This window comes from Eleutherodactylus coqui, chromosome 3 (assembly GCF_035609145.1).
Source record: "Eleutherodactylus coqui strain aEleCoq1 chromosome 3, aEleCoq1.hap1, whole genome shotgun sequence".
Lineage (NCBI taxonomy): Eukaryota > Metazoa > Chordata > Amphibia > Anura > Eleutherodactylidae > Eleutherodactylus > Eleutherodactylus coqui.
In genome coordinates this window covers 267,367,447-267,384,238 of record NC_089839.1, presented here as the reverse complement: position 1 = coordinate 267,384,238, position 16,792 = coordinate 267,367,447, and the positions used below count along the sequence as shown (strand labels likewise).

The 16,792-nt window shown below is 46.5% G+C and overlaps 1 protein-coding gene across 1 annotated transcript in view; it reads right to left on the bottom strand.

The window, feature by feature from the left end:
- The window catches only part of SOAT1 (sterol O-acyltransferase 1), a 49,876-nt gene extending 34,827 nt beyond the window's left edge, over positions 1–15,049 (bottom strand). Inside the window, exons 1-2 of the mRNA XM_066597392.1 lie at positions 14,963–15,049; positions 6,639–6,780 (exon numbers count right to left, since the gene is read on the bottom strand). Coding sequence (XP_066453489.1) covers positions 6,639–6,780; positions 14,963–14,971 — 151 coding nt within the window. The 5' untranslated portion in view covers positions 14,972–15,049. The remainder of the gene's footprint in view (positions 1–6,638; positions 6,781–14,962) is intronic.
- Between the last annotated feature and the right edge of the window lie 1,743 nt (positions 15,050–16,792).

Here is a 16,792-nt window from a genome sequence, read left to right as displayed (position 1 = left end):
TCCCTGGATTTAGTCACATCTCAAGAACTACTGCCAGGCCGCCTGCATGGGAAGGGGATGACGAGGCACCATATAATCTTACCGAGTCTGACACAACACCCAAGCCGTGTCCCTCGGGTCTATTGTGAAGAACAAGCCTTTGACCGCTCACCCGGAAAAGGAGGAAAAAAGAAGAAAACTAAGGCTTTGTATTGTTTCATGTGCAGATTGTGCTGCGCCAGCAAGATGCAGACGATGACTTGAGACATTATTGAAGGGTTCCTTTCATTAACTCTATCTTTCACATAGAAACAGTGCGGAATTGAATGAACTGGACGGTCACAATAGATTGTCTGTTGGGTCCTCACTGACTCCAACTACTAGGTTCAAATAACAGGGGAGCGTGGATACCAATACAATAGGACATAGAACACAGGCAAACAGATACAAAGTGATCCTTCACAAACTGCATTAACATGTGGCAGACCTGGAGCTGCTTTACAGGCAGAACGTCTAAGGAGAGGGGGGGGGGGGTGTACACCACAATAGTGGCTGAACCATATAATTAAAATAGAGTGTTATTAGAAGATGACCTATGTTGCGTATTTTGCATATGTTGTGTTAAAAATATTTAAGAATTTTTGGGGTTTTTTTGTTTTTTTTAATTGATCCTAAAATCCCGCATTTTTCTCACTGACCACAGAGCCTATTATAGTCTGTCACTGCCTGGTCTGTAGGGAAAGCTCACTGACATCACAGGCAGGATTACACTGAGAGGTGACACCTATATGGGGATAACACAGGATCCGCCATAGGTATAAGTTGTGACTCTCTACCCCTCTCCCTGCACATCACAGAACATGTCTAGAACAGTCTCCATACAAGTCAATGGCTCCCTGTCTGTCCAATATGTGAATGGCCCATAAGACTGCTGTAAAGCATCCCTCTAAATGCAACTCAGTCAAGATAGACATCCCCATTGTCATGAATACACAGCAGAATTAAAAATTCTGTAATCAGAAAGTACATTGAACTTTTTTTCACTTTTCTATCTGGTTTCAATTATTAAAATGTATATATATTTTATTTATTTCACACATACACAACATATTGCCATTAGGATCATGTATGACCCCACAGAGTCGGAGATTCTTCATTCGCTGGGATCCATTGAGGAGAGGTTTGTGAGTTTCACGCCTGTCTGTCCAGTAACAGCCCGCAGGTAGCTGTACAGAGATTACAATCTGTAACCCTGGAGGAGCGCCAACAGAATATATTCCGACCTCCTACTTCCCACCAACTACTTAAGAGTCAGCATTCCTCCCCATTTCTGAAGTTCACTAGAGTTCAGCCTGAGATGTAAGAGACTGTGAAGTCACCATGATGAAACCATTAGTAAGAGAATGACTGACTGTAGGGATGACGGGAAGCTATGGTGTCAAGGTCACATGGCAGACGAAGGCGAACACCCTAGATTACAGGATGGACTGGAAAACAACCACCCATTCATTAATCATTAATTCATCAATGTCTCATTCTACTAAATATAACTTTATTACTGAGGTCAGCATTTCTGAAACCAGAATTCTCTCCAACTTAATTTACCGAATGAGCAAACAAAAAAACAAACAAAAAAACAACTAGTTCCTACAAAAGTTAAAGGACATCCACCAACGCAGCCCGATGCGATACTGCAGCCGCTTAGGTCTTAGTTGGTCAAGTCTGCAGATTACACACAGACAGTCCCCCGATTGTGGATATCGGGTTAAACTCGGATCTGACAGGACAGATCAGCTTCTAAGTTAAGGCACCTTTACGCAGGACGACTAATCGCTTGGAAGAGCGAATCCAAACGACGACTGTTCAGTGTAAGTACGGCCACCGACAGCGTGACGAGCGGCAAGTCTATAGTGGTGGAGTTTCAACTTTTTAAAGAAATTTTTTTTTAAAGTTGTTGGTTGATTAAAAATTCTTTGGTGCAGGGTGACAGCTTATCAGAACGACTATTTCAACGCTCGGGGTAAAAGTACCCAAGATCAGATGAGCAGCAACTACCGATCTCATATGATGGGCGGACACGCAGCACACATTGATGGGTTAACCATACTGATAGTGAGTGTTGGGCAATCAGCAGAATAAGTCTCATTTCCACTTGCAGTTTTTAGCCAGTTTTTCTTTTGCAGCATGCTGGAGCGGGTGGGGGGGGGGGGGGGGGGGGGGGGGAGTCACGGTGGCTGCGGTCATCTTCTACCTCCAACTAACTATGGCCACAGTGCCATAAATAACGTTGAATGAGGAGGATGGTGTTGTGGGCAAGTGGGGCTCTGGTGTTCCGGTCGTCCTCTGCTCCCGGATAGGTAGCCTCGGTGGATGGACTCCAAGACATGGGGTAACGGTGAAGACAGCAGTATAACTTTTATTAGCAGATCTTCAGGAACTGCACAGGCTGGCTTGCACAATACACGCTCACACACTTTCATCCAGATGGGCTTCTCAATACATGATATTCCAACTTTATTCTCTGGGCCTAGGACAACTCCTCCTGTCACTTACACAGAACTCGGATTCTGTCCTCCTGGACGCTTCTGGCCATCTTGAGTTACTTAAGGCTTATATGTTACAGACCGACATAAAGCACCATCACTCTGCACTCGCTGATCACCAACTTCTTCTGCCCCCTGACTCCGATCACTCTCGCTGTGAGAACTGACCTGTTGGAATCCACTCGTGGTTATAGTTATCCTATGGACAGCGGTCATTGTGTTAACCGCATGCGGATTACTGCTGTGGGTAACGCAGTGAAATATTGGCCGTGGACAGGAGGCCGGGCTCATCCGAGCGTATGATTACTGCATACTACGCATGCGATTTACGCCCATGTGATACACAGGAACTCACAGGCAATCAATTACATTTCCTTACGCAATTCTGCTCACATTAGCGTGTCGTCATTGTGTAATATGAGAGCGCCAAAAAGAATGCAGCATGTTCTATTTTGCCGTGTAAATATATACGCAAAGTAATATAAACCAAAGAAAGAAAAAAAAACAAGGTGGTGTGCGCATAACAGTGTTCTTGAGATACGCCGTCATGCACAGTACAATTTCGCTACCCTACACAACAGAACGCCGGCCATCGTCCGCTCCACAGCAGTAAAACACTGGTACAGGGGTTCAAAAACGACAATACCTGCATGTCTAAGGTGACGGAGGGAATCGGGGCAAAATCCTTGTCTGTCTGGGGTGGCCAGAAAGTTGGTGTAGACATCATTCCCCTTTGCCTAAGCCAGTGAAGGGCAGTTATCAAGGATGGTCTAGGGCAGCAGTTAATTCCCTGGTGGTCTAGGACCCTGAATGGGCTAAATGTTGGTTCTCCCACGGTGGGTCAGGCGGCTCGCAGCGCCAACTACTGAAGCAGACAGGAGCCTAGAAAGTTTTCCTCAAGGACTCTTAAGTAGTAAGAGCCTGAGGCGACTGCCGCTGTCAGCATCTTATACCATGCTCGTCGGGAACAAGGGAGACCTAATCCAGGTGGAGAGAAGGACAAATGTGAAGGTGAAAAAAAAAAGTAACCATTGAAGTCCTTTAGCTAGTTTTCACCCGGATGTATATGCCAGTGACGGGTAAAACTTGAGCGGTCAGTGAACATATAGCAGAGCAGGCTAGTAAGACGTAGCTTACAGCAGATCAGGCGGCCATGTCTCCCCTTTCATAACAGCACTAAGCCTCCTTTCTACACCTGAATATATGGCTGCAAATCCTCTGAAGTGAAGCGCAGACCCTGCCGGGTCATCACAGGAGGCCCGCTGACTGATGGCCTCGATCGTAAGTGAAAGGCTTACCAGAAGTTTGTACAGCTCTTCCCTGCCGATGCAACGAGGCCAACACTAAATAATAGTGGCAAGCGTTAAGAAACTGAGGCGCCATTAAGGAAACAATGAAGTACTTGCCCCCCCGATTTCCTGGACCCGAGGATCCCAGAGCTTATTTACGTGTGTTTTTCTATCTCTCCTACTGATTTCCACAGTCAGACCCCTTCATGATGTGGATTAATATTAATGATAGGGCCCTGCAAGTCTTAGCTGCACAGTAGTGAGTCCAAGCGCAAGAGCTGACAATCCTCACCGTGCATCAGCTTTCACACGGCAACAAAGATATCGCCGCAAGAAGAGTCGCAGCTGTGTTCTGTGCGATATTGCTACATTAAATTGCAGCGATATTACGACTTTGTAGTGCTCCTTTGGCTGCATTTAAAAAAAAAAAAAAATAAAAAAAATTAAAACCCCAAACAACACACATCACTTAAGAGATGCTGTCCGCTCCGCCTCACTTCTCCTCCCTAAGCTCCAGCACCATTGTATGCAGTCTTCAGCCAGTGCTTCCTGGTCAGGGGGTTCAAAACTCCCGCCTCCAGGAAGCACTGGCTCTGATTGGTTCTCAAGCACCGTGGCTTGGCCAATCACTGCAGCGCTTGATGAGCAAATCGCAGCCAACGCATTGAATTGGCCGCGATGCTCGAGAACCAGAGTCAGTGCTTTCTGGAGGCGGGATTTTTGAAGCCCTTCACCAGGAAGCGTCGGCTGAAGATTACACACGTGTCCTGGAGCTTCAAGAAGAGAAGTGCGGCGGAGCGGACAGCACCTCTTAGGTGATGCTTTTTTTTTTTTAAAGGTAGCCATGGCTTATTTTCGAAGTAGGGATTATATTTCAAGCCGCCCAGAAAATCCTGGCAGACGAGCGCTACAAAATCGTCGCAAGAAAATGCACAAAACACAGCTGTGATATTACTGTCACCCGTGTGAAAGAGGCCTTACAGTCATAATCTGGGCAGCCAACCGGAACTTTTTTCCTTTTTCTAATCAAATTATCTTTGGATAAAAAAAAAAAAATTAAATCAGGCTGTCCGCAATTTTTACGGACACAGGAAAACAATAATGAATGATAACGATGAGAAGTGATAGAGGTTTATAGGTCAGATACTGATATTATCCCAGCAGAATCTATCGTGAGCCACAAAATTACAATTACAGTCATAATAACCTGATCAAGCACCAAGAAGAATATATATATATACACACACACACACACACACACACACACACACACACACACACACACACCTCAAGTGTTTCCCCCAGCCACTGGTTGGCAGCCCTGCATTACACGGATTGCTCGTGCCCTTCAGGCTGATATTCTGGGATCGGATGGCTCCAGGCGCAGGATTTTCTATTTACCCAGTTCTACCTGAACTATAAGCCGAGGGAAAACAAAGCAGAGCGGCGGCTGAACACACTGATGTCTTACTATTAAAAGAGAAAAAAAACAAAGTGGGAGACGCTGAAGGTCGAGGTTTGTCTTGTGCAAGAAGTTTCACAACAGCAGGATATGTTGCAATCAGTTTGATCTCCTCCTGGCACGGGGATGGGACAAGATAAGCCGATAGATACGGCCATTTACAGGAGGAATAGTTGGTGGTGTTACTACATAACGGATGGAATCAGCAGAACTCAGTGACCCTTTTACTCCAACGCCTTAGCAGGGATGGGATCACAGCAGGACACTAGAAGCAGCTCAAGACCGGCTTCAGGGCTTTGGGGGGGAAATGCTGCATTGAGAAAACTTTTCCACTTAAAAATCCTTTTTTTGGTTATTATAATTCTTTTTACATCACTGCTTTCATAGTCCCAGAACACTTTTACTTTTCCATGGGCGGGGCTCTGTGAGGGCTTATTTTTTGCATGACAAGCTGTAGTTTTTATTTGTACCATTTTGGGGTACATACGGCTTTTTTTAATCACTTTTACTGCGTCTTTTGTGAGGTAAAAAACAAACAAAATAAGCATTTTGCCTCCATTTTTTAATGTTTTTTTGCTGTGCAGGATAAATAGTGTGTGCAATTTATAGTACAGGTCATTACAGACACAAGCATACAAAATATGTAGAGGTTTTCTTTTTTATACAAATAGGAGGAAAATTAAGAAAAAAGGGTTTTTTTCATTTATTTTCACACACACACACACAATGTAAAAATAATTTATATATATATATATATATATATATATACACACACATACATACACACACACACAAACTATTTTTATTTAATTTATTTGTTTTTACACTCTATATCAAAGCAGCTATGATAAGGCATTGCAGGACTTCTGTACTTATCACTTGTAATAGCAATCATAGGCAAGCTGGGACACCAGTATCTGTAACCATGGCAACCCATCAGCATGTAATCGCGGATGTCCAATGACATCACAGAGGGAGCACCCTCCCTCTGTGAACCCTTGACATGCAGTGATCTACATAGATGGCGGCATGTAGGGGGTTAATAGTGATGGTCGCGGCCCTATCTACCCTTGCTGTTGCAGCGGGAGGCCGGCTATCGCCATCTACAGGGCACATGTTTACAGCCTGTTGTGTAAAGTACCCAGCAGCTAGGAGGTAAACTGTGGCATTAAGGGTATCCCACAAAAAGGAAAAAAACTCTGTGCTGCAGTGTATTTTTTTCCCAAAAAGAAAGTCCACGGGTAACATGTAACAGTCCAGCATAAAGGTCCATACACCAGAGCTATAAATGCTTATGTCAGGGGGGTTTAATAGGTGTAAACAGTCTAAGCCACACATCTGTAAGATTCGATCAGACGTCCTTACCGTTACTCATGGTCCTCGATGCCCTATCCCCATCTGATCTTCTTAATACATCATCCTTGTCCGGGGTTAGCAGAGGCTTGGAGACCAAGCGCCGACTCCGCAAAACACGGTAGTCTTCCTCAGACATTGTCAAATCACTGGTCTGGGGAAAAGAAATAAGAGAAATATCAGAAAGCGTCAAACATAACACAGAAAGGAATAAGACAGAAAGAACACATTAACAGACCGTCAGACGGTATGAAGTGTATGGACCTGCAACAAGTCAGATACACGAGCAGTGCGGTGGAAATGTGTTTGGTCACATGTGTACTACAGGATGCAATTATGTGCCAGGCCGAGCAAACACAGAGTTAAATACAGGACATTGGCCGCCGGCCCAGCCGGGCACTGGTGAGCAGACTGCAAACACTGGAAAACCTCCACAATAAGAAGATTATGTCGAGTGTTAAGAGGATATCATACAGTACCGGATTAACAAAAGTTACTTAATATCTCGTAACTCGGACCTTCCAAGAAGTCAGGCCAAGCATGCAGAAGTTACAATGGTCACAAAAAAAAGAAAAATTAAATTAAAAAAAAAACCACACACATCTTATGTGGAAGTACACCCTCCTACCAGAAGTATGTGAACCCCCCTAACAGTAGAATGGATCATGTCCCGTGTAACTAAACAATGCTGCATTATGGCAGGCGCACACGAGTGCAACTTCACAGCATATTTCGCAGTGAAAGGAGGCAATGAAGGTAAGTTGATGTTCATTGACCCACAAACACTAGCGGTTTTTATTTTTATTTCGTATATCGCGTAAAGATAGAACGCAGCAGGTACCAAATTACCGCGTATTACACGCGTCAGAGCCCCACTGTTCTCTATGGGCGCAAAATAAATGCTGTACGTTCGCATTTACATTGCAGATGTGCAGCGCTTATATGGAACGCCACTAAGAGACAGAGAGGGAAATAAAAAAAAAAATAAAAAAGAAACAAGTCACACTGCGCAAAAACAGCATGTGCAAGATACACGGTCATGCAAAAATAGCTGCCCTACGTAGCGAGAGCCAGCTTATACACGTAGCGTTTTACGTCTATGCTTGTGTGAGCCTGGCCTAGGATGTAGACACTTGGAGGGGTCAGCCATAGTATGTGACGGGAATTGCACGCCATCAGATATATGGGTTATGCCGCGGTGCACAAGCCGACCATCACTAAGCACAATACATTGGCCTGTCGTCAACGGACAGTTGAGCAATGGAGCGGATGGAGAATGCCCGGGTGTGGGGGATCCTGGGGAAGGTTTTATCCCTGAACTGTGTTGTGCCAACAGGCAAGTACGGCGGTGGTTCCGTTATGGTCTGGGGATTGTTTATGTGGCATGGCCTTGGTCCATTGGTTGTAGTGGTAAGAACCATGAACACGGAGGTGTACCCCGACATTCTAGACCATAATGTGCTGCCGACAATGTAGCAATACTCTGGGAATGGTCGGCCATACTTCCAACAAGATTTATCACAAGCCCAAAGCAGTTTTCATTGGTTGACGATATGGAGTCCGAACCTGAACTTATTGAACATCTTTGGAATGAAATGGAGCGCCAGGGCCGAAAATATGAACAGACGTTTGCAGGATGAATGGAGGGAAATACCAGCTAAAGTGTATCAGGCGTTAGTAGAAAGTGTGCCACAGAGAGTATCTGATGTCATCAGGGCCAAAGGAACAATAAATACTTTTTGGGATTCTCACTCAGGTGTCCAATTACTTTTGGTAGGATAGTAACAGCATATGCATAGAGGACTACCAAAAGTAGTCCTGGATATTTATGAGCTGCAGGCTAGCTACACCTCCAACCACTAATTGATTGCTCTCTGCCTATTAGAAAGAGAGCTGCCAATCATTGGCTGGAGGGTGGAGTGGGTGCGGCTAGCCTGCAGCTCCTGAATATACAGGACTACTTCTATGTCTAGCTGCAACTAATAAAATGCAAGTTTCTCCCAAACTACTTTACAGATCCACACAGCAGGCATATCACTGCTATTAGCGTGACAGGCACTACCTTATGGTGCGCTCAGTGAGGGCTGCCAAAACACGGTGACAGATTCCCTTTAAGACCACCCTTTCTAGCATGTTTGCACTATTAGGACTATTCCAACCCAAAAAGCGTGCAAAAGCACAGCAGTTGGTCAACAATAAAAGTGGTCGTAACATTATCACTAGCGGGTGTGTTGTGCAAGGAGGAAGCGCAAGTTCACCATCACCGCGCTATAATCAGCATGTGACTCTGCGCACAGGATAACGGAGATAGTCGCCTCAGGCTGTTAGATAATTACTGCATTTATTGCAGGTCATTAACAGATAAACTGTGTCAGTATGATAGGAAACCAGAGATAGGTAGCAATCCCTGAAGCGAACACCTACCTACTGCCAGCACAACTTCAGATGGGCTGATAGTAAGAAGAATCGGAGGAGGACATGATCTGGGAGATAACGGCTCAGTAAGAGGTTCACACTGGGGACAGGCTGTCACTTCATCATTGCCCAAGGTCTACAATAAATCATTAACGCCCAGCGGATAACAAGTGGTGTGACACGATTCATACTGGGAAAGAAGCTAAAAGGCAACCAATTTATCTTAACCCTTTCCAATCCAATGTCGGGCCTGCCCCGACATCATAATTTCCCTCCACAGCTCCGATGTAGGGACAGGCCCGACACTGCAGTGCAGGAGTGCATCTGCACCCAATCATCAGACACATCGGGTGCAGATGCACTCCTGCACTGGTCCTCATCAAGGACCCCGAGGAGAAGGCAGAAAGGGTTTTGAACCCTTTCTGCCTTCTCCTTTAGACATTAAATAGCGCTCAATTAGCGCTATGTAATGCATAGAGATTCCGGACGGCGATCATGTGACCGCCGGTGTTACCTGACCCCTGGCTGTCACATGAACGCTGAGCCGGGAGCCTGCACTGTGGGAGGACCTGCTTACCTGACCGGCGTCTTCCGCATTCTCCTTCTGTCTCCCGGCCCGGCGATCATGTGACTGCCAGGTGCCACCTGACCCCAGAAGTCACATGATCGCTGAGCCGGGAGGCAGAAGGAAGAATGCGGAAGACGCCGGACAGGTAAGCAGGACCCCCCACGGTGCAGTGAGCACCTGCACCCTCCTGAACTCTGTCAGTTCAGGAGGGTGCAGGGAAAATGTATTTTTTCTCACCCATTCTCCCCAGCTCCAATTTATTTGGAGCTGGGGAGAATGGGCGAGAAAAAAATAAATGGATTGGAAAAGGTTAAACTGCCGCTCAGAGCTTAGGGAGGTTTCACACCTGCGCGGGGGATTCCACTTACCTGTTCTGTTCAGGGAGCAGGAAAAGGGAACCCCTGCGGTTGAATGCCTCAGAACAGAACTGAACAGCGCTGGACGGAACCCACTATAATGGAGTCCGCTCAGCTGCCCGGCTTTTGGATGAAAGAAAAAGTGCTTTTTCTTCGGGCATTTTGAGGCGGATCTGTGACGGAACCTCCAATCGGAATTTCGTTGCAGATGTGATACCGGCTTAAGGTCTGAAAATATGGTGGTGAGCATTGGCCCTTAATGAGACTGTACTGATGGAAAAACATACCATATTGTCTGGACTATAAGACGCCCCCCAAGTTTACATAGCAGAAAATACGGGGGGAAAAAATATTTTATATATATATATATATATATATATGTTATACAAATTACAACTTCCTTGGTGGTCTAAGGAAGTTAAAGGGGTTTCTTCTTCAGGCAAAATGGAACAGATCTGTAAAAATGTACACACATAATAAGGCACAGACATAGCCAGTCTTGTCTGCTATTCTTTTAAGTGCAACTTTAGGGCGGCTACAGATGACCATATATCAGCTGGGATTTCACACCTGGCTGATATACGGTGTCCCACTGTGCAGGGGGAGGAGCCTGGAAGAGTCAGGAGCAGTGAACTGAGCTCCCGCCCCCTCTCCGCCCCCCAGCACTATTTGCAATGGGAGGGGGCAAGACAGGGCAGAGCTAAATCCCAGAACTTAGCTCCGCCCCATCCCACCCCTCCCATTGCAAATAGTGCTCGGGGGCGGGAGCTCAGTGCACTGCTCCTGACTCTTCCAGCCTCCTCCCCCTGCACAGAGGGACACCGTATATCGGCCAGGTGTGAAATCCCAGCCAATATATGCTCGTCTGAATAAGCCCTTAGTCTTGCTATGTCTGTGCCTTTTCATGTGTGTACATTTGTACAGATCTGTTTTATTTTGCCTAAAAAAGAACCCTGAAAGGTTCGAAAGCTCGCTATACCATCGTGTATTTTTGTTAGCCATTAAAAGCTATCATATCTACAAGATTACTTGGTTTAGCTTACTGAGAACAATCACAGAATTCACACCCGCACCCCCACTGCTACCGTTCTGATGGGGCCCCAACGATCTTCACTCCTGATGCCTGGAGCTGGTTATGATGTCATCGACACCAGAGCATATGACAGCTGCGGCCAATCACCGGCAGCAGACATATGACCTAGTGGTGCGATATCATTGCTCCGCACCCAGATGTGAAAGGCCATGGGAATCCAGTGCCGACAGAAAGGGAGCGGAGGCGGAAATGGAAGTCCGTATGTCTTCTGTTAGGTTCAGACTGCAGGCTGAGCCGGATTTTGAAGAAAAAAAAATAGATACCCAGGATAAATATCTATTTTTGTAAAATCCGGCTAGACATATCATACACACCAATGTTATAAAAAATAAAAATGGGTAATATTGTATATTTATTCTAGTTGTAATTTGCACGTTCAGAGAAAAAAAAAAAAAAAAAAAAAAAAAAAAAAGAGGACTTAAACCAACATGTAAACACGCCATTTGGTCAGTTTGAGGGGTCGCCCTGCGATAGCACATTCTGAAAAGTGGTTGTCTATTAGGCTGGAATCACACATGTAGCTCTGGAGCCAGAAGGGGCTGCAAAAGTCATGAGAAACATAAAGAGCAGGAACTACTTCTTCCTGCTGGATCCACTTCTGGTTTGGCTTAAAGCTGCATGTTTGTTCCCAGCCTGAGGGAATTAGTAAACTGATAACGGGGTAGTCCCTGACAAGAAGAATACACTGCAGAACACTGCAAACAGCGGCTCCTGCCAAATACGGCAGGTACCTCCTGGATGCAACGCTAATGTTAACGGGCGTCTTTGTAGGGTTTTACATAGAAAAATGTATGTCAGGACGAGGCTGTGACCCTACACATAGGAGAGAGGGGGTATAAACCAATACAGGTAGTAAGACTAAAGCCATCCTGTACAGGGAGATCAGCGATCCGCTCTCCGGCCGCAGGGTGTTGGAGCGGAGGAAGAGCAAACAACCCAGCAGAAGCCTCCAGGTTATTTGCCTAGATGTTAACACATTGAGATAGTCTTTACAATGATCAGGAACTGGGCTACATTCCATAAAACCACAGCGGGTCATGTGACGGGATTACATGTCACATCCTACAACACGGCGCGAGATAACACTTATCTGCCCTGCAATCCCAGAGGAAACCCAAGTTATTGGTTACGTCCCACACATGTTCCTGCATCTCATGAGGTCATGTGCCACCGAACGGCTACTTCACTTCTCTCTTCTTGTTTCAGTTCTCATCTCCGAATAAATAAATTAAAGGAGAAATATAAAGAAGAGGAGAAGAGAGGCGCCCATTCCTCCTTGTGGAGACTCCCAAGTAGGCGTGAGGAGACATCGCCTACTGGAAGGCAGCCATCCTATAAGTCAATGTCTGACCTAACAGGACTGTGAACATAAGCCAATTCCAGAGTCTTCTCCAGAAGGGAAAGACAATCAGGTACAGACTGACTGTTTCTGGGTTTTGGCCCCTCACAAGTATACAGTAGGCTTCCGGCTGGCTGGGAGAGAGGATATGACGTGGATCAGGAGGGGTACAGTTTCTCCTTGTGGAGACCCCCTTGTAGCCCACCAGACCCACGTCATAGGCCTCTCCCAGCCAGCCAGAAGCCTACTGTAAACTTGTGAGGGGCCAAAACCCCAGAAACAGTCAGTCTGTACATGGTGATATTTTCCTTCTGGAGAAGACTCTGGCTTTGGCTTCCATTCCCACTCCTTGTTACAAGGCTTGTTAAATTGACTTACAGGGATGCTGCCTACCAATAGGTGGCACTACAGAGGCATATTGTGCCATCTTCCTATTCGCATGGGCAGCATATTAAAGGGGTATTCCCAGGTAATTTTTATACATAACCTATCCTTGAGATAGGTCATGAATAGTTGATCGGCTGGGGTCTGCCACTTGGGACACAAACCGATTGGCTGTTCCGATGCCAGTTGTTACTGGTAAAACACACAGAGTATGGAGTGAAGGCAGAAGTTCCAACTCGCGTGTAGTGCCCGGCCCTAGTAATTAACATCAATGAGGGCTGAGCCTGCAATTACCAGCGCTGGCCACTACACAGAAGTCGGAGCACGTGCTACCGCTCAGTATCCTGCATATTTTGTCGATGGCAGCCAGAACGGCTGATCTGTAGGGGTTCTGAGAGCGAGACCCTGGCTGATCAATAAAAATAGCCTTGAAGCCCCTTTAACCCATCATGTTGTCAGGTAAGACCTTCTGAATAGAAAACCAGACAGTTCCAATAGCGTTAGAGGTCTGTGACACAAACTGACAGCGAAGACGCATCTCCCAGAATTGACAAGTATCTCCAGGATAGATGATGAGTGTCTGATGGCTGTGGACACATCACTGATAGGAGAACGGGGTCCAGCGTCAGCATGCTGACTGCTCCATTCATGTCCCTCCTCAGTGCGGTCAGGGGACCCCTATTCTAGAGATCAGTGGCGCCCCCGCGATCAGACAGTTATCACCTATTATAACGCTAGGTAATAATTGTCAATTCTGACAAAGCACATAGGAACACTCACTGCCAAGAACCCAGCGGATACAACTTTCTCTTTCAGCCCTTCTGTCTGTCATAGAACTTCTAAGAAGTTTTGACTGCTGGGGCTCCAGGTGCAGGACCGCCACCCATCACAGACCCCAGGGGGCAGAAGCGGTCGCCAAGTATCAGAGCGTGTATGTAACTTCAGAGACGCGCTTACCTCGTTCCGCTCAGACAGATATTTCAAAGTTAGGTTACTTGCACACAGACAACCAAAAAGTGGCGGCCGAGGTTCTCAAAAAAACAAAAATAGCTCCTGCGTGTACCCGTAGTGAATGAGCGCAGTTTCTGTCCGATTTTCAGACACATTTTTTTGGTCCACACATCAGGCAGAAATATCGCCTGTGAGCTAGCCGCCTTAAAGGGGGGGGGGGGGCGGGCGGGAACTGAAGTCCTGATCTAGCCTCAGTACAGGTCATCAACAGATGATTGGCAGCGATGCCCACCGCTCAGCTGACTCCCAGCACCGCTGTCAAAGTGGCCAGCGCAGGAGGTGGTTCGTGCCATCCGCACTGCGGTTCGGTCACGCAGGCGCAGTTCTTATTGAATTCAATGCAATACCAACCGAGGCAGCTGCGATCCGGACAGCACTACCGGCTTCACTGCGCTGGCCGGACCGCCGGGAATCAGCCGAGCAGCGGGGATCCCAAGCGGCGGACCCCGCCATCATATACTGATGACTTGGGGTCCCCTTAGACGACACAATTCCTCATTTGAAAGAATGAATGACGTCAGGGTTCGCTCATTCAGCCCGTTTACACATCAGTGGCTCGTTCATTCTCATTCCATCTACTAGTGAATGAGAACCACTGAACGATCGCAGTTTAAACCGATCGATTGGTGAATGAGCCAATGATGATTGCCGCGTCCCACTGAGCGATTATCATTCCCTTTCGCTCGTTTGTACGGTAATCGCTTAGTTGTTTATCCTGAAAAGAAAAAAAAACACGCAAATTCCAAGTTGTCCGGGCGTTTCTTTTTCTACTTCAAGGGTCTGTTCGCAGTTGCGCTTCTCGCCTCGTGGAGGCGGGCTCCACATCAGTTTACGCCAATTGCCACAGTTATAACGCACCTCTTCTGTGCTAGCCAACTGCCGATAAATCCAAGATTTTTTGCCGTACGGTTCCGCGACGCACATCCAACCGCAACCTCAGAGAAACTTAGAAAATGCGCAAATCTCTACCCTGCCAGTAACTCCCATAACGCAGACCGCCCCGCGAGCGCCGGAGTCCAATAGCCACATAGCCTAGATTTAAAGGAACACAATGGCTGCTGGAGTAATAGTCAGGGCACAGCCCTCATTCATTCATTCATTGAATGAGCCATACTAAGTCAGTGGCTGCCCGCAGGGAACAACAGACACACACGTGTTACTAGAGGGTACCTGGCTCATTCACGCAGTGTTCTCCGTGGAGGTCTGACGCCGGGTCCCTCTTGCCTAGGGCTCACTCGTGCTCTGTCCTCACTTCTGGTCCATCTCTTCCTGCTTCTCTCTATTATAAAGCAGCCCTGGTGACTCACGGCGGCGCTCTGCACATCAGGTATCCGCTCTATGGTGTGCGTGGAGAATGTCACTACACACTACAATGAGCAGCGCAGGTTCGGTCGCCAGTGCGCAAGCGCAACGTGAACTGTTGGTGCGCATGCGCTGTGAAGTAGTCTCGCCGCTATAGTGCTGTGTAGCCCACGGTATAGACTGGCAGAGAGCTGATGTTATAAAGCTCGCACACATTTACACCAGGGCTGATGTTAGAGGAACTCTATGGTTTTATACAAAGATACATGACATAATGGCTCTCCACAGTAGTTCACTTTGAGGAGTGACAGACCCCCATTGTGACCCTCATCCCTTTGTCCCCCTTCTAGACCCCCCTTCCTCCTGATGAAACTGATTAATGGACTTACTGCACATCATCAGGAGCACCCATGACACTACTATGCCCTATAGTGGCATTTTGATATCCCAGTGGCACCGAAGCGCCATGATGGCAAAATCCCTTTAAGGGTGCGTTCACACGTGGCAGAAAATCCGCAGTGGAAGAGTCAGGGCTCCTTCACACGGCCGTGTTTGTGCACGCAAAATCTGTGCACGCTAAACAGAGACTAGAACCCATTGATTCCAAAGGGCTCGTTCTCATAAGCGCGTCTTGCGCACGTATTTTGTGCGTGTGCAAAAAAATAGGTAATCTTTTCCTGCGTTTTGCACATAGAAGTCTATGGCTGGGGTGAAATTACGCAAGAGGAGGGGTGTGCATTGCGCAAAACAAGAAGACAGCTGGACCTTATTAGGCTTTAATAGCCAATCAATTCCACGGAAATAGTGTGTCACGCGTGTGAGAACTGGCGCTGCGCTCGCAAAAAATTACAGTCATATGCGCAGTCATGAGTGCAAACCTCATTCATGCGCAGCGAGCATTTTCGCACATACGCTCGTGTGCTTCTTTCCTCAAAGTGGATGGGGTGAGAGCAAGTCCGTCCACATGTAGAAATGTCGCTTTCCTTCCGTTGCGGAAAACAGAACCCATTGATTTCAGTGGATTCGTTTACATGCGCAGATTTTGCTGTATAGTTTAGGCGCACAAAAATACTGCAGCACGCCGTATTCCACTGCTCGTTTACGCATCAAAAGTCCCCGTAGAAGTCAATGGGGAATGCGCAAATGCGCACAAAATACGCTAGGAGATGTGTGATACACTGTAAATCTGCAGAAAATAAAACACATCTGCAACTCATTGGACGGATTAGCCATTTAAATTGGAGCATCTGCGGGTGCCAAAGGTGGCAGTAAGATAGGTTACTACGCTAATGGCATACCCCATCTAGTACTCTGTAAACGCTCCCTGCAGCTGGTTCAATTCTAGCGCAAAAGAATCAGCGTCCAAATTTTACGTACGGAATCTAATTCTCTAACTTCCTGATGTCAAAGAAACGTAAAATTTGGCACAAGCATTGATTGAGTCCAAAATAGAAAAAGTAAAGAGGTCCCAACTCGAATATTCAATTCTAGCGCAAAAGGATTAGCGTCCAAATTTTACGTACGGAATCTAATTCTCTAACTTCCTGATGTCAAAGAAGCATGAAATTTGGGACAAGCATTGATTGTGTCCGAAATAGTAAAAGTAAAGAGGTCCCAACTCGAATATTCAATTCTAGCGCAAAAGAATTAGCGTCTGAATTTTATGTACGGAATCTAATTCTCTAACTTCCTGATGTC